This window comes from Ambystoma mexicanum, chromosome 3p, assembly GCF_040938575.1.
Source record: "Ambystoma mexicanum isolate Mex_15411 chromosome 3p, UKY_AmexF1_1, whole genome shotgun sequence".
Taxonomy (NCBI): domain Eukaryota; kingdom Metazoa; phylum Chordata; class Amphibia; order Caudata; family Ambystomatidae; genus Ambystoma; species Ambystoma mexicanum.
The window spans coordinates 746661752-746678158 of record NC_090925.1 but is presented as its reverse complement, the minus strand read 5'-3'; the positions used below and the strand labels follow the sequence as shown (position 1 = coordinate 746678158).

At 49.7% G+C, this 16407-nt stretch overlaps 1 protein-coding gene across 1 annotated transcript in view; it reads right to left on the bottom strand.

Annotated features, from left to right (window-relative positions):
• Window positions 1-16407, bottom strand: part of LOC138580803 (TBC1 domain family member 10B-like) — a 977369-nt gene that overhangs the window by 759491 nt on the left and 201471 nt on the right. Inside the window, exons 2-3 of the mRNA XM_069651650.1 lie at window positions 6577-6676; window positions 5756-5863 (exon numbers count right to left, since the gene is read on the bottom strand). Of these exons, the coding sequence (XP_069507751.1) occupies window positions 5756-5863; window positions 6577-6676 (208 nt within the window). The remainder of the gene's footprint in view (window positions 1-5755; window positions 5864-6576; window positions 6677-16407) is intronic.

The window sequence follows — 16407 nt, the reverse complement described above, 5'->3', positions numbered from 1 at the left end:
ATCTGGAGGGATAGTTGGATATGCAGTCTGTCTTGAGGTAGTTGCAGCCTGAATAACCAGACTTTCTGGAGTGGGATGCATGTTCAAATACTCAGGATCAGTAGTTGAAGTCTATACTTCCTAGGAAAATTACTGTTCACTACAGCAATGTTGTCAGGAGCTTCCCAGTTCTTTTCTACTGTTCTCTGAAGTGTGCTATGGAAGGGGAGAACTGGATCCTTTTGGGGGCCCGATCTAGAATGTCCGTCATGTCATCCTGATCAAAAGGTGGGTAAGGCTCTTCCCCAACCCATATATTCTACTACTCTATTCATTAAACTCTGTGTACTCTGAATCTGCATGTTCTGCAGGGTCAGGTCTCGCAAACTCTAGCTCAGGTGACGTATTGATGCCACTAGCAGAGTGAAGAATCTCACACAGGTCTCTCATTTTTGATTCTGGATCTATTAGTTCCTCTGGAACCTGTCTAGTGCCATATTGCACTCCAAAAGGAGAAACCGCCTCATTTTCAGAACCACTTTCTTCAAATATCGAAGACATAGGGCCTCATTACACGGATGGCGGTAAGGATTTACCGGTACCGGTATTTTACCGGTACCGGTAAATCCTTACCGCCTTACTACGAGGTCCCTTTGCGGGTTGGGGAATTTATGGGGCAAAAATGGGAATGGGGAAGGGCAATTGTGGAGGGGGGAATTACTGCCCCACCAACCTTGGAATAGGGCGGTAATTCCCCTTTCCACCAAGGCGGTGCCGGTATTTTACCGGCATGAACCATGGCGCTAATAGCGCCATGGTTCACCGCCATCCGTGTAATGAGGCCTATAGACTTTAAAAAGTCTGATTTTGGTAATGGAGTGAATCTCCTGTCTTATTCATGGGTTTTCGTCGAGGAAATGGAAGGATCCTTCGATGCCATCGAAGGAATTTTCGACGACACAGATGGAGTCTTCGACAAAGGCGTCGAAGACACTTTAGGCTTTGATGTCGAAGCCGTCGGCGCTGATGGCGTCGACGAAGTCGCAGATGTTTTCGACGACTACTTTTTATGCAGTGTCTGGGAAGCACTCTACTCTCGAAGATTCCTCGGCGACTTGACGTCGAGTCTTACGAGTTTCACCTATACTACTGGGTTTTACCGCAGTAGTTCCCGACTTCCCTGCATCGTCCAATGGAGCGACAGGGTCTGGCTCTTTTGAGGCTTCTTTGAGTGGGTGGAGTCTGCATTCTCAAAGACCTCCATCATCTTTTTTCTAAAATCTTCCCATTTTCTTGGGGAATCCGACTTAGTCGGGCATCGTACCAATTCGGTAGATGTATCAGATGATGACGAGGGAGATCTATGTCTCCTTTTAACTCTTTTCGAAGAGGAAGATGAACACCTTGATCTACTACTACGAGGACGGGATCTCTTAGAGTGTTTTTGTGACGCTTTCGAATCGGACAATTTTGTATGTCTTTTAGATGAGGCCTTAGAAGCATCCCGCCCCAGCGCCAGTTTACCTTTCCTCTCATGAAGGGCCTTCTCCATCATCGACTGACAGGAGCCACAATCGCTGGTTCGATGATCTGAACCCAGGCACCAAAGACAAACGTGGTGAGGATCCGTTATCGACATCTTCGAACCACAGTCGATACATTTTTTTTAAACCCGTCTTGGGTGTAGAAGGGGTAGATGAAGACACCTTTTCTGAAGAAAATTTCAAAGCGCGATGTTCGAGAGCAAAGCAATCAGAAAAACAGAACTGAAGCCAACAGGCGGGGCACAAGCTATTTAGACTAATGGTGACGTCGACACGGTACGGAGCCCGTCGAGGGACATCGACGCCACGACCTCGTGCACAGCGCCCTCTGCCTAAAAAAAAAAATCCCAAAGCTAGCGAATACGAATATCACAAGATAAGGAATACGTGGGAGGACACAATCCATTTGAAATACTCTTCAATTTTCATAAATCGAATGATCAAAAATAATATAGAGGCAGACAAGCTGAAACGAAGAATCGCTCCTGATGAAGGGAAAGGATTCATGGACAGAGTTCATGGATTGTTGATTTTTGGTTTAAATGGTTGTGGTTGGTGAAGTACTCTTGTAGAACACACTGTATTGACAAAGTTACTCACTGTAGTGACTACCTTACTCCTAAGTCCACAGTCCCCTTTCCTCCATACTTGTGGGACATTCCGTTCATCGGGACGGGACCGGAGCACTTTAAGCATCAACAAATTAACTTTTTTTGTCCCGCTTTCATTTTTACGCAGGGCCACTGCACGTGACCGCAGCACCGCCTTCCTGAGCTCCGCCACACGCATCGCCCTTCAGCCCTTTTCTACCACCAGGTCAAGGACCATTTATCAAAATAGAGGCTACTTATTAGAGGGGACAGCGGGCGGGCATATGAAGGAAAGGGGACTAGGAGTAAGGTAGTCACTATGTTGAGTAACTTTGTCATACTCCTATGTCCCATCCCCTCTTCTCCATACTTGTGGGGGATTCCCAAGCACTGACCAAAGGAAAAACTGGAGGATGGAAATTTTCCTTATTGGAACAATGTCTTAAGAACTGTCTGGCCGAACTGGGCATCAGCCCGGGAGCCCAGGTCAAGACAATGTCTGCAAAAAGCCAAAGGGGAAGGAAGCCCACATAGCAGCCTTGGCTATGGACTCCCAATGGACATACTTTGGAAGGCAACAGCAGCCGCTTTGCCACGGACCAAATGCGAATGAATACCCTTTGGGGGCAGAAGGCCCTGAATTTTGTAGGCCTCGGAGATGCATGAAGCTATCCAACGAGAGATGGATGCCTTCGAGGCAGGTTTCGCTTTTGAGTCACCAAACGTAACAGTTGTGAAGAACTTCTAGGTTCGCTTGTTCTATAATGGTAAAACTTCAGAGCTCGCCCGACTTCCAGGTTGTGTGAAACCCTCTCGGCATTGGAGACCGGGTTCGGAAAGAAAACCGTTAAGGACATTGACTGATTCAAGTGGAACTCAGAGACAACTTTGGGAAGGAAAGAAGAATGAGTGCGAGGCACCACCTCATCCTTGTGGAAAGTTAGGAACGGCTGTACGACAGAGAGCTTGAAGCTCACTTATTCTTCTTGCAGATGTTCCTGCAATCAAGAAGGCCACTTTCCAAGAAAGGTAATTAAGCTCAGTAGTGGCCATAGGTTCAAAAGGCATATGACACAAAGCGGTGAGGACCACATTCAGATCACATTTCGGATGAGAAAGCCTAACCGGAGGAAAAAGATTAAGACGACCTGCAAAATGTCTCTTGATAACTGGGTTTGCTAGTGAAAAGGAGCAACTGTCTGTAGCCAGATAAGCCGCAATGACTGATAGCTAGATCCTGCATGATAAGACATGGATGCCAGAGGCTGCAAGGTCTGATATAAAAGACAAGACACATTCAATAGAAGCCTGTCAGGGGTCAAGCTGTTAAGCCAGACACCAATGACAAAATCATTTGCTCTTGTACTGAGCCCTCGTAGAAGGCTTATGTGCCACCTGAATTATGCGCATGTTATCTTCTGAAAGGTTGAACTGCGCTAAGGACCGGAACTCGGGTAACAGCCCACCAAGCTGAAGGATGGCTGGCCACCGAGGAGAGGAGAGACTGTCCTTAGCTAGTGGGAGTTTCAGTTCTTAACTGGCATTTAGGATAAGAATAGGACCCCTGCACACACTCTGGAGAGATCCTGGAAAAAACTAAGGAGCCAAGACTCCTGTCCAGCAGCAAAACTGGAGCTGGAGACCCATTGGAAGGAGGTCTGGCGACCAACATCTGCTGCTGTCCTGGAAGAGCCCGGTCTTGGAGGTGATCTTCAGCAGTCGTGCGAGGGAGCTGGGACCCTTGGAGTGCAGGGAACATCCATTCTCGACATCAACTCAAAGAAGAGCCTTCAGAAGTGCCCCTGGACTGCCCAGCTCCGAGTCTGGGCTACCGTAGTGCAGAAGTCGCTGTTCCACGTTGAAGCCTGGAACTTGTGGGATCTTCAGCTTGCCCAATAAGGCTTCCTCTGTGAAACTTTATGGTCCTAGCATCAAGGGGACCCGAAATAAGGAGGCAAAGTCTGACTGCAGCAAGTGAATTCCTTTGTGTCGCCATGCATCGGTGGCCATGGTTCGAAACTGCTTACCTGCGTCCACTCCTGGCTGAGAGGGGACCTGCATCGAGATCTTTTGTATTTCTCAACTGGTAGACCTTGCACTAGCATTAGTCGCCAACTGGAGCAGTGCTCGAAACTGCAATCCCTGGGGATCAAGGGCTGAGGCTGACGACGGGAAAAGTGACCTTGGCCTGCCAAGTCCCATGAAGAATCGGAGTACCGGCAGTGGGGTTTGGGGGGTTGAGTTGTAGCAATACTTACCTGCACCCGCATCTCCTCGTTTTGGTAACTTTTATCAACTTTTGTATTACTTTGACTTTGCCATTACTTGTTCACACAAGCACTCTGAAAGTTGGGGACACGTTTGTTAGGTTGCTTAACTTGGAACTGTTCACTGGACCCCAGAGACCAAACCTTCATTTTTTCCAGTTTCCAGCTTCACAAAACTGTATGGAACTTTGCTGAACTTTTGGGCATATGGCCCCATACATCTTAGGGGTGGACTTCGGAAGTTAGGATTGAATCTCTGTGGACCTGTAGTGTCTATACTAATTCGTACCTTCCTTTTTAGGGGTTTGATATGTATTGGGCTCTACTCCAGTGATTGTGTAAATGTATCTATTAGTGTTGGGTGATCGTATTACCTGTCAGTAGTTATTTTTCACTGTGTTATTTGGCCATAAGTAAAGAAGTATTTTTATACCCAAGTGTGTTCCTTGTCCCTTTCCCTGTGTGCGCCGATTGTGAAACCCTTACAAGCTCACCACCTCCCGAGACTTAGCCTAGACCACGTGCTACCTTGAACTGGGTTGGCTACAGCTCCCAAAGTTGTACCGTCACAATACTAGGTTGGCCTTCTATACATTTGTCCACCAGGCCAGAGTATAGAAAATCAGTCCCAAAACTTCCCCCGAGACAGGAGGGTCGACATTGGACCTTTGAACATCAGCCACTGAAAACGAACACATCCTTGTTAAGGTCTTAAAATCCATTGTCAACAGCATGCAGTGTGAGGGAGGCAGAGACAGGATAGGAAATAGCAAACTGCATCCAAAATGTACGCTCTTTTCAGGAACAGGAAAAAACAAAAAAAGGGTCAGCAGCAAAAGAGATGATTTCCCATATTCAACTGATAGGGTGAAAAAACAGGAATTGGGAGAGGACTGTCAGTGACACACGGGTAGGCAAAGGGCTAAGCATTTGGAGTGGTGCACATGGAGGTTTGTCCAGATTCTAAAACTCAAACCGGCAGCATTACCAAACAAGTTGGAAAGAAAGCAGACCTGGAAGCACAAAGTAATTAAAAAGAACATTTGGCTATTGGTCAATAAAAATCCAGTTTAAGGGGTATCCTATAGAAAAGCAGACCACACAAAGAAATTAAGCTGATATGTCAACATTTCCCAGAAATCTGCAAGTGCATCAATGAGCAGACCAAGGAGATTACTTTGTAGGAACTTTACACATATTCATCACAGGAAAAGTGCAGACGAATAATGAAAAGCGGAGTCCAGCAGAGATGCCCCATATATGCAACCAAACCCTTGTTTCCAATTCTCATGGCATGCTCACTTCTGCCTCTCCTTCCCTCGTTTACCAGATCCGGACATCACATTCTGGCAAGTTCCCCCATTGCCAAACGTACCTCAAACTTTCCCTGGTTCTTCTCAATTAGCTCTATGCTGTTGGAGAGGCACTGCCAGGCTTTCGCCCGCAGAGAAGACGGAATTCCCTTTCGACATCTCAGCTTCACCTGGAAAGAAGTCAGAAAAGGAAAACAATTTGATCTAAACACAGATGAACAAGAAAACAATCACATGGGTTGTGGGACTAAATACATGAGAAAGCATTTCCATCCACAGGACCTCCTTTCAGCAGATAGGTCACACTGCATGATTGCTCACTTGCAAGGAAAAAAGAAAAGTATCCATAGGTTATGTTATTACATTATCAATGTTAAGCAAGAGCCCTCCCACCTCCACCACCACCACCACAACCTGGCTGTGCGATTCCCTTTTCTCCGCAGCCCTCCATAGATAACCTCCTTGCCTCTAGTGCCTTGGGTTGAGATCCCTATTTGAAGCATGGCGCTGCCCAATAACCAGCCCTCCTTTACTAGAGGGTATTTGTATTTATTTATATTGCGCAGCCTGCCCAAGGGCATCAGGGCGCATGTTTGGAAAGGTTACAGAAGGTTATAGAAGGCAATTACACATTGCAAAATAAATAAGCATACATAGAACAAGGACCTATATAAAAAGAAAAAAAGATTTTACAGAGGTCGTCACAGTATATACAGAGGTGATCGAGGTTGCAGAACATACGGTGGATGTTTACCAAAGGGTGGCCGAATCTTTGTCTTGCTCATAGAGCCATTGTTTTGTTCTCTGTTTGAAGGATTGGAGGGAGGGGACATTCCTGAGATCATTGGGTAGTGGGTCCCATGCAACTGTAATGCCCCCTTACCTTCTGAAAGCGGCGGGACACCCATTTGTCCCAGTGTTTAAACATGTCCAACCATTTCAGCTCTCGCTGGCGAGCTACATCCACTGGCAACGAAGACTCCCTGAAAGGCAGTAAAGCAGATTACAATTGTGCAAGGAAGAGCAACAGGTAAAGAAAAAGCCCAGATGTCGCCATCACTGGCCCTCTTGTTTGTTTCATTGTGTTTTAGTCAAACATTAATTCAACTTTTTACAAAATACAAAAACAATCATCATAATACAATGAATAAGTAATTACGTATCTCATTCTTGTATGTATGTATGTATGTATGACATTAACAGACGAGAACAATATTGAATAGAAATAGAAAAGGGAATAAAATGTAATTCTTTACATTTCAATTTTACTTTAGGAGCTCCAGATATTCTTGCCCTGATCGTAGACAATCTCAAAAAGCTGCAGTCTTAAGCCACCACTCTTTGTCAACAAACCTCAAGAACTTGGCCACCCTGTTAATTATAGTACTGGGGCACTATCGGGATGCGTCTTAAAGTCTCAGTGTGCCTTTGGGGGGCGGGGGGGAGGAAGGAAGGAAGGAAGGAAGGAAGGAAGGAAGGAAGGAAGGAAGGAAGGAAGGAAGGAAGGAAGGAAGGAAGGAAGGAAGGAAGGAAGGAAGGAAGGAAGGAAGGAAGGAAGGAAGGAAGGAAGGAAGGAAGGAAGGAAGGAAGGAAGGAAGGAAGGAAGGAAGGAAGGAAGGAAGGAAGGAAGGAAGGAAGGAAGGAAGGAAGGAAGGAAGGAAGGAAGGAAGGAAGGAAGGAAGGAAGGAAGGAAGGAAGGAAGGAAGGAAGGAAGGAAGGAAGGAAGGAAGGAAGGAAGGAAGGAAGGAAGGAAGGAAGGAAGGAAGGAAGGAGAGCAGCAAGACACGTGGCAAGTGCATGATTAGTCAGATAGGGTATATCTGATAAGTGGGGAGGAAGAGTGGGGGACTGTATGGGTATGGGTACAGATACAGATCCCAGTGCCAGGGATGGCCCGGAGGCAGTTCAGGAGGGAGACAGAGTGTGCAGGTACCTGGGCCCGAACGATAGAGGGTGGCCAGGTGCACGATGTCAAGTGAGATAAACAGATTAGGAGAAGAGGGGCAAAAGCAGAAGCGAAGAGGAAGGTCACGGTGCTTCCGGAACCGGAGATGGTTCTCATCAAGTTTCAGGGTGGTCGGGAGGCTTTTCCAAAGGGAGTCCACAGCCGAAGACAGATCTACACCCAGCTCGTTTCTTTGAAAAATGCCCGACCCTGAGGGAATTAGATATAGAGGAGCTAAGGGCTCGAGACGGGAGGTATTTACGGCCCCAGAAAGCCTTGTGGACAATGGAGAGGGTTTTAAATTTAACCTTTGCATCCTCAGGGAGCCAATGAAGGGATTTCAGAGCTGGAGAGATACGATCCCAGGGCTTGAGGCCGTGGACAAGTCTTGCAGTCCTGTTCAGGATTAGTTTTAAAGGGCGGAGGGCGGAGGCAGGTAGATTTAGAAAGAGGCTGTTACAATAGTCCACCCCTGGAGAGAACCAAGCTTGGGAGACTGAGCTTCTGGGTGAAGCAGAGGAAAGGCAGAGTACCTCCAAGGATGTGCAGTAAGAAGTTTGACGTTTTAGAGACATCAGATGTGTGCGGAGGAGAGTGTGGAGTCAAAGATGACCCCGGGGTTCTTAGCCTCACAAGTGGGGGGAGGGCCAAAGGAGGCCGGCCAGAGAGTGAGGGGAAAGGATGGTGAAGGTGTCCCAATGAGGAGGATCTCAGTTTTGTTGTCATTTAGACAAAGCTCGTTGGCAGCACACCAATTTTGAATGGCAGATAGGCAATCAGAGATGTGGGAAGGTGAGGAGGTGGCTGAAGGAAGCCTGAAAATGAGTTGGGTGTCATCAACATAGCACTGGAAATTTGAGCAGAAAATGGAAATGCAGTGGGCGAGAGTTGCCAGGTATTGGTTGTAAAGCAAGGGCAAGAGGTTAGACCCCTGAGGAACACCACAGGTAGAGAGGGAGATAGTGGATAGGAAGGACCCAAGTGTTACCTAGGAGGGTTGATCAGAAAGGAAAGAACAGCCAGGCCAGAGCCTGATCGGTGATACCCAGGTTGTCACGGAGACTATTGAGCAGGATGGTATGGTTGACTGTGTCGAAAGCAGAGGAGAGATCAAGAAGGATGAGGACGGAGGGAATGTTAGAGTCAAGGTTAGAGAGCAGGTCTTCGCGGATGTTCAAGAGAGCAGTTTCCGTGCTTCTGGCAGCTCTGAATCCAGATTGGTGGTCATGGAAAGAGCCAACAGAGTCAGAAAGAAGGTTAAGCTGGGAGATGGCCAATTCTTCCAGCAGCTACCCCAAAAAGGGAGTAATGGAAATTGGGCGGTAGTTAGCCGGCAAGAGGGATCAGCTGTGGGTTTCTTGAGGAAGGGATGCACAAGGGAGTGCTTGAGGGGGGAAGGGAAAGATCCAGAGGCAAAGGAATGGTTGCAGAAATCAGCAAGGGCCGGAACGAGGGTATCAATGTGGTCCTTAATGGTTTTAGAAGAACAGGGGTGGACCTGTTTTGATGAGGCTTTCATAGATCAGACTTGTCTAACAACCTCATCTGGGGAGAAAAGAGGAAAGGAGGAGAAAGATGGAGGGAGGGTGGCTGAAGGATGGTCAGCAAGCCAGGAGGAAGAGGGGAGAGGAGGCGAGGTGGAGGAGAGGGTGGATAAGATGTCTTGGAATGAAAGTGAGAGGCAAGGGCATTGCAAAGAGCCTGGGAGGCAAGGGAGGCGGGGGGTGGAGACGGCAGCAGGGTTGGCCAGCTCCTCGCAGATTTTAGAGTTTAGCTGACTTGTTAGATGCTGCAAAGACGCAGGCTTCAATGTGAGCTCTCTTCTTGGAGCGGACAGAGAGATGGTATTGCCTTTGGAGCAGGCAGCAGGCCAGTTTGTCAGAGGATGAGCAGGAAGCCCTCCATTTCCTCTCAGCCGCCCTACACTTGCATTTGAGTGTAGATAGGTCAGAGTCGTACCAGGAACTACACTTGGCTTTGGACTTCAAACGGATCCTCATGACAGGGGCAAGAACAAGAGTAGAAGAGATGGAGGAGTAGAGCAGGGACAGGGCTGTGCCAGGGTTTGAGTCAGCCTGAGGAGGGGGAGGAGGGGAGAAGGTGGCAGCGAAAGCCTCAATTGACAGGTGCTTCATGGGCCGGATGTCCGAGAAGGTGGGTGGTAATCTTGGGGGAGGCTTGGCTTGGGGGGAGGAGATAGACTGATGGGTGAAGAGGAGGCAATGATCACTCCAGGATAGAGGATGCAGTGAGGGTAGTGGAGAGGGGGAGGCCAGAGGAGATCACGACATCAAGTGTGTGACCAGCAGAGTGAGTCGGGCCGGAGCGGAGGATAGAGATGGAAAGTGAGTTGCAGAGGTCACGAAAGAGCGCAGATGAAGGAAAGGGAGAATCCAGATGTATGTTGAGATCACCAAGAAAGAGGAGTTGAGTGGTTGTGGCCAGAAGGGAGGAGGCAAGGTCTGCCCATTCGGAGAGAAAAGAAGTAATTTGACCAGGGGGCAGCTACAAAGTTGCAGCAGTGAGAGTGTCCAGGAGAAAGGGAGCCTGCAGACTAGCAATTCAAAAGACGAGCATGTCTGAATGGGGATGATAGAGGCAGGAATCCACACGGGGACGATCAGGGCTACTCCCCCTCCAGGCTGGTTGGATCTGGGGGCGGAGAGGAGCTTGTAGCCGTCAGTGAGGAGAGTGTCAAAACTCATGACAGAGCTGGCCGTGAACCAAGTCTCGGTAAGACTGAGGACAACAAGGTCAAGTTCTTCTAGGAGGTGACAGATGTCAGAGGAGTGTTTGACAGCAGAGCGAGAGTTGAGAGTGGCAAGATGTGGAAGGTTGACAGCCTTAAAAACTTTACGGGGAGGGGTACAGATTAGGGGTACGCCCCGCGGAGGTGAGGAGGGAGCTTGGGTAGAGGGAGAGGAGGGCAAGGTAGCCAAGTTAGGGGAGTAGGGGACAGCTGCAGATGCGAGGAAGTTGATAAGGCGGGGGAACCGTCTATCAAAGAGGAAGCACCATGACGATGCCATTCAGGTAGACATTAATGACTCTGGAGGAGTCAAAGAAAGCCATGAGGACTTCCCAGCTGGTACCACCATTAATAGGAGAGGAGGAGGTAGGGCAAAGCACAGAGATCATATGCGGGGTCCAAAGATCAGGCGGAAGAAAGAAAAAGAGAATGTCAGTGAGGGTTTGTCTGGCAGAGGCACTGGAATAGGTATCAGCGATGGGGAGGCCAGGGTTGGAAGCCAAGATCTCCTTTTTGAATTTTTTCTTACCAGACTTGGTGAGAAGGGAAGGATAGTTAATAGAGAAGCAGTTGGAGTAAATAGGAGACACAGGTAACGCCATGAGCAAGTAAAGAGGATGGCAGTGTGAAGAATATGCAAAAAAAGCAGTAAGGAAAAGTCACTGGGCTAACAGGTTACAGTTGGTTGAGAAAACACTCCCAAATTGAAGTCACAAAAACACACACAAATTTGACTATCATAGGCTATGCTTAGGCAACAGCGGTAAAGGAAAAGAGGCATGAGTTGGAGGCAGGTGCTAGGAAGTGAGCAATTAGAGAGCAAACAGGTAGACAAGTTAGAGTAAGCAGAGAGGAGTGAAGATCAACAAGAGAAAAAGAAGGAGGTAGGCAGAGGAGGGAAACTTTCCCATGAAGAGGGAAGAGCAAGAGACTAGTTAGTCCAGGTTCACGGCTGAGTGAACGGACAGCACCCCGGAGGGTCAGGTTGTGGTAGTAGCTTCATGGTAGCGGACAGGGAGCAGACAGGGCCTTAGAAGAGCAGGGCGGCTTGCGCCTCCAGGTCAGCCCTGATTGGAAGTTAAATGCAGGGGCAGCCAATTGGTAGGGGGCTGGAGAAGGGTACACTGGCCGAGCTGTAAATCAAGCAGCCATCTTGGAGGTAGTTTTCAAAAGCATTTCAGACCAGAGGGTTCACAAGCTGCAAAATCGGGAACACACCAAGCTCCGTGCTGGGCAGATAACACTTATTTCAACTACCGTGGTTTTCAAAAACATGCACTGTGGTTGAAAAGCGCTACAAATATGGAAATGTGAAGATCTTCACTTTTTGTTTCGAAATTAAATAAATTATATTATTGAAGACTCTCAGGATTCCCCAGGGTGCCTGTGCCAGGAGGTAGGTGCAGCAAGGCTTACCTAGAATTACCAGGTTACTCACCGTAGTGACCACCTTACTCCTAGTCCATAGTCCCCTTACCTCAATACTTGTGGGACATCTCTCCGTCATGTGGGACGGGACCGGAGCACTTTGTAAAAAGCAACCACATTTTTTTCAAAAATGTGTCCCTCCTCTCTTCCCTGCATGGGGCCCGGCATGCGGCGATAACCCCGCTCACCTTGGCTCCGCCCCGCGCATCCCCCATCAGTCCTTTTCTATCGCCGGGTGTAAGACCCATTAGCAATAACAGAGGAACCTTATTAGAGGGGACGGCGGGCGGGCGTATGGAGGAAAGGGGACTATGGACTAGGAGTAAGGTGGTCACTACGGTGAATAACCTGGTAATACTCCTACGTCCCGTCCCCTTTCCTCCATACTTGTGGGAGATTCCCAAGCACTCCTTACAGGTACTACGGGTGGATGGAAATACCCCTTACTGAAACAGGTTCTTCAGCACAGCCTGACCAAATTGAGCGTCAGCTCTAGAGCTCATGTCGAGACAGTAATGCTTACAGAAAGCAGATGGGGAGGCCCAAGAAGCTGCCCTAGCGATGGACTCCCAGGGAACATTTCTGAAAAGCAACCACAGCTGCCTTACCCCGCACCAGGTGTGCATGGATAACTTTAGGAGGTTTCAGCCTTTGGACGGTGAAAGACTCCGTGATGCAAGCGGCGATCCACCTGGAAATAGTTGCCTTAGACGCCGGCTTGCCCTGAGGGTTACCGAAGGTCACAAAAAGTTGAGAAGAACTCCTAAGCTCGGAAGTCCTGTCCAGGTAGAACTTAAAAGTTCTTCGGACATCAAGACAGTGTAGAACCCTCTCAGCCTCAGAAGCAGGGTTCGGAAAAAAGACCGGTAGGGAGATTGACCGATTCAGATGGAATTCGGTTACTACCTTTGGTAGAAAGGCCGGGTTTGTCCGAAGGACTACCTTGTCCTTGTGAAAGACCAAGAAAGGATGCTCCAGCGACAATGCCTGGAGCTCACTCACTCTCCTTGCTGACGTAACAGCGACCAAAAAGGACACTTTCCAAGACAAGTACTTGAGGTCCACCGTAGCCATTGGTTCAAAGGGTTTATGCCACAGCGCCGTCAGGACTACATTTAGGTCCCACGGCGGGTGCGGACTACGAACCGGAGGGTAGAGGCGTGTCAACCCTGCAAAATGCCTCTTAACCACTGGGTTACTCAGAGAATAAGAACACTGGTCTGTAGAAAGATCAGCGGAAACCGCTGAAAGGTACGTTCTGCATGACAGAACATGAACCCCTGACTCTGCTAGGGAGGACACGAAGGACAGCACTGTGTCAATCGTGGCCACCCTTGGATCCAACTTCTCCAAACACCAACGACAGAACCTGAGCCATTTACTCTTGTACTGAGATCTGGTCGAGGGTTTCCTGGCTGCCTGGATAATGCGCATGTTATCCGTAGACAAATTCAGATGCTCGAAAGACTTGGACTCAGGCACCATGCCGCCAATCTGAGTGATTGTGGGGAGGGGTGCCATATCTGCTGTTCCCCTTGGTGAAGAAGATCGGGAGTTACTGGTAACCTGATCGGCGGATACACCGACAGGTGTTGAAGTTCTGAGAACCAAAACGTGGCCGGCCACCACGGAGCTAGGAGTAGAAGGGAACAGTTCACCGAGTTCTTCAACTTCCAAATTGCAGGGTGAACTAGAGGCAGAGGCGGGAAGGCGTAAGCTCTTATGTTGTGACATGGAATCTCGAGAGCATCGCCCAGAAAGGAGGCTCCCAGCCCCCCTCTGGAGGCATACTGAGGAAGATTCTTGTTCACCGCCGTAGCGAAGAGGTCCACCTCTGGTGTGCCCCAACGCAAAAAAATTCATGAGAGGACCTCCACCTTCAATTCCCACTCGTAGCTGACCACTATCCGCCGGCTGAGGGCATCCGCAGTGACATTCAGCTGGCCTGGGATGTGCACTGCAAGCAGTCAGACCACATGAAGCACGGCCCACTCCCAAATCTGGATAGACAGGTCCGCGACGGGGGGGGGAGACTTCGTTCCCCCTTGCTTGTTGATGTAATACATTGACGCCACATTGTCCGTTCTTATGCGGACCACCTTGTTGACAATGAGCGATCTGAACGCCCTGAGCACTAGGAAGATCGCCAGAAGCTCCAGATGATTTATGTGGAGGAGCCTGTCCTGGGGCGACCAGAGGTCTGAGACCTGAAGAAGATCCTACGTCGCACCCCACCCCAGAAGGGAGGAGTCAGGTGTGAGTGTCACCGTGGGGACCGGGTCCTGAAACCCTGCGCCCCCATACAGGTTGCTGAGAGATGACCACCAATCCAGGTCCACTCTCATGGAATCCAGAATCCTTATCTGCTTGGAATCCAAATCCAATGCCCGACGCCATGAACTCCGAAGAGCCATCTGGGTCCGTCTCATTTTGAGACAAGCAAGAGGAAGAGCCAGTACACACAAGGCCATGAGACCCAGAAGCCTCTGGAACCACCAGGCAGACATGCTCTCCGACTGCACAAACATCTGACACGTGGCTAACAGATCCGCCATTCTGTCTGCGATCAGATACACTCTGCAGTCGATCGTGTTCCAACGAAAACCCAGGAAAATCAGGTCCTGTGAGACCGTCATGGAGGATTTCCGCCAGTTCACCGACAGCCCAAGATGGAACAGGAGCTGAAGGAGACACTGGGGATTGCCCGCTGCCGCCAGCGGACAAGGGCTGCATAAGAGCCATTCGTCCAAATATGGGTACATATGGATACCCTGGAGACGAAGATAGGCCGCAATCACAGACTTCATTTTCGTGAAGACACGCGGCACTGAGCTGAGGCCAAAAGGAAGCACCCGAAACTGGAAGTGCTCCTCTCCCAAAGAGAAGCGGAGCTACCTCCTGTGTGGATTCCAAATCAGGTTATGCATGTACGCGTCCTGAAGATCCACAACGCTGAGCCAATCGCCCATCTGTAAGGACGACGAATCTGGCTGGGCGTGATCATCTTGAATTAATCTTGGGGTAGGAAAAGGTTGAACTGGGAAAGGTCAAGGATGGTGCGCAGGCCACCCTGGTTGGGTTTGGGCACGGTAAACAGTCCGGAGTAGAAGCCCAAGGGGAATGGGTTCCACAGCTCTGAGGTCCAGAAGTTTCTGAGCTCCGGCCGTGAGGGAGGGTGAGCCAGACAGCTGAAAAGGAGGGTTGAGGGGTGGGGTACAGGGTAAAGGTAAGCAGAAGCCCGCTCGAGCGACTGACGAGACCCATCTGTCTTCTGTGATGGTCTGCCACGCCTCCCAATGAGACGCAATTCGTCCTCCCACCGGGGTCTCGTGCGAGCGCAGAAAACCCTCATTTGGCAGGCTTATCGGTGGCAGTGCCACCTGAACCTGATGAGGAGGCTGAGGAGTGGGAGAAAAAACGCATGCGCTGTTGTCTACGGTGGTTATTCCCCGCAGGAGTATCCACTCTGAGATAGGGGCTCGAGGAAGCCCCTAAAACCAGGAGGAGGATCGACTTTGAGACAACGGTCTCTGGGATTTGAAAAGAGCTTTGACCAGAACAGACAATGATTTAGCCGTCTGAGTGCTATCCTTGATCTTAGTGAGCCCTACATCTGTAGTAGAATGAAAAAGCTCCTTTCCATCGAATGGAAGGTCCAACACCTTGTCTTGCACTTCCTTAGAAAATTTAGCCACGCCTACCGTGAGGTATCAACCCCCAGCATCAGGCCCCGAGCCGAGTTGTCTACGTGATGAGCCGCAGCCTCCAGGAGATCCTGGGCCAAGACCCTGGCGTCGGAAAGGCCTCCTTTGAAATATTCCAACTTCTCGACCGGGATGTGCTCCTCAAACTCCGACAGACCTTTCCACATCCGCATGTTAGCTCCCGCCAATATCAACTCAGCATTTGCCTGCCTGAGCTGCAAGGCTGAGTTGGCGAAGATTTTCCTCCCTAGGGAGTCAAGGACTTGTCCTCCTTACCCAAGACCTGAGTAGCCGTCGTGGAAGAGGATGCTGCAGGTCTGGATTGCAACGTAGCTGCAGCCACCACTGTGGAGGAGGGAGGCGGACAAGACGACCGGGCCCCCTCTTCCGAGGAATGTAGCCTGTACCTCGCGTCAATCTTCTTATTGACAAAAAGTCCAGAGTGTGACTTTTCCCAGACTATTCGGACCTCGGCCAGAACGTCCTTCTGCAGGAACAGGCCGGTACGCTCCAAGGGAGACAGGGTGAACGCCCCAGAAAGCACGCCCTCCGGCGGAGCGGGTGCCTCGGACACCGGAACATCTAAGAAACTCATGTCCAGTACCCGGTCATTAAAGGCTCTAATAGAGCGGGGAAGGTCCTTGTTGTCCTGATCGCCTTGAGGATCATCTGACAGGTCAGAATCCTGCTGAGCCGCGTCAAGCACTGCCTTGTGCACTGGGGACAATGGAGGCAAACGCGGAAGAGCCGGGGGAGGCACCACGGACAAGGGAGGTGCCAGTGGAACCACCGGAGGAACGGGTGGAGCCAGAGGCGTAGGTGGACATATCTCCTTGAAAAGCCCTTTGAAATATTCCCTCATGGGGTCTGTGCGTATAAACGCTTGAA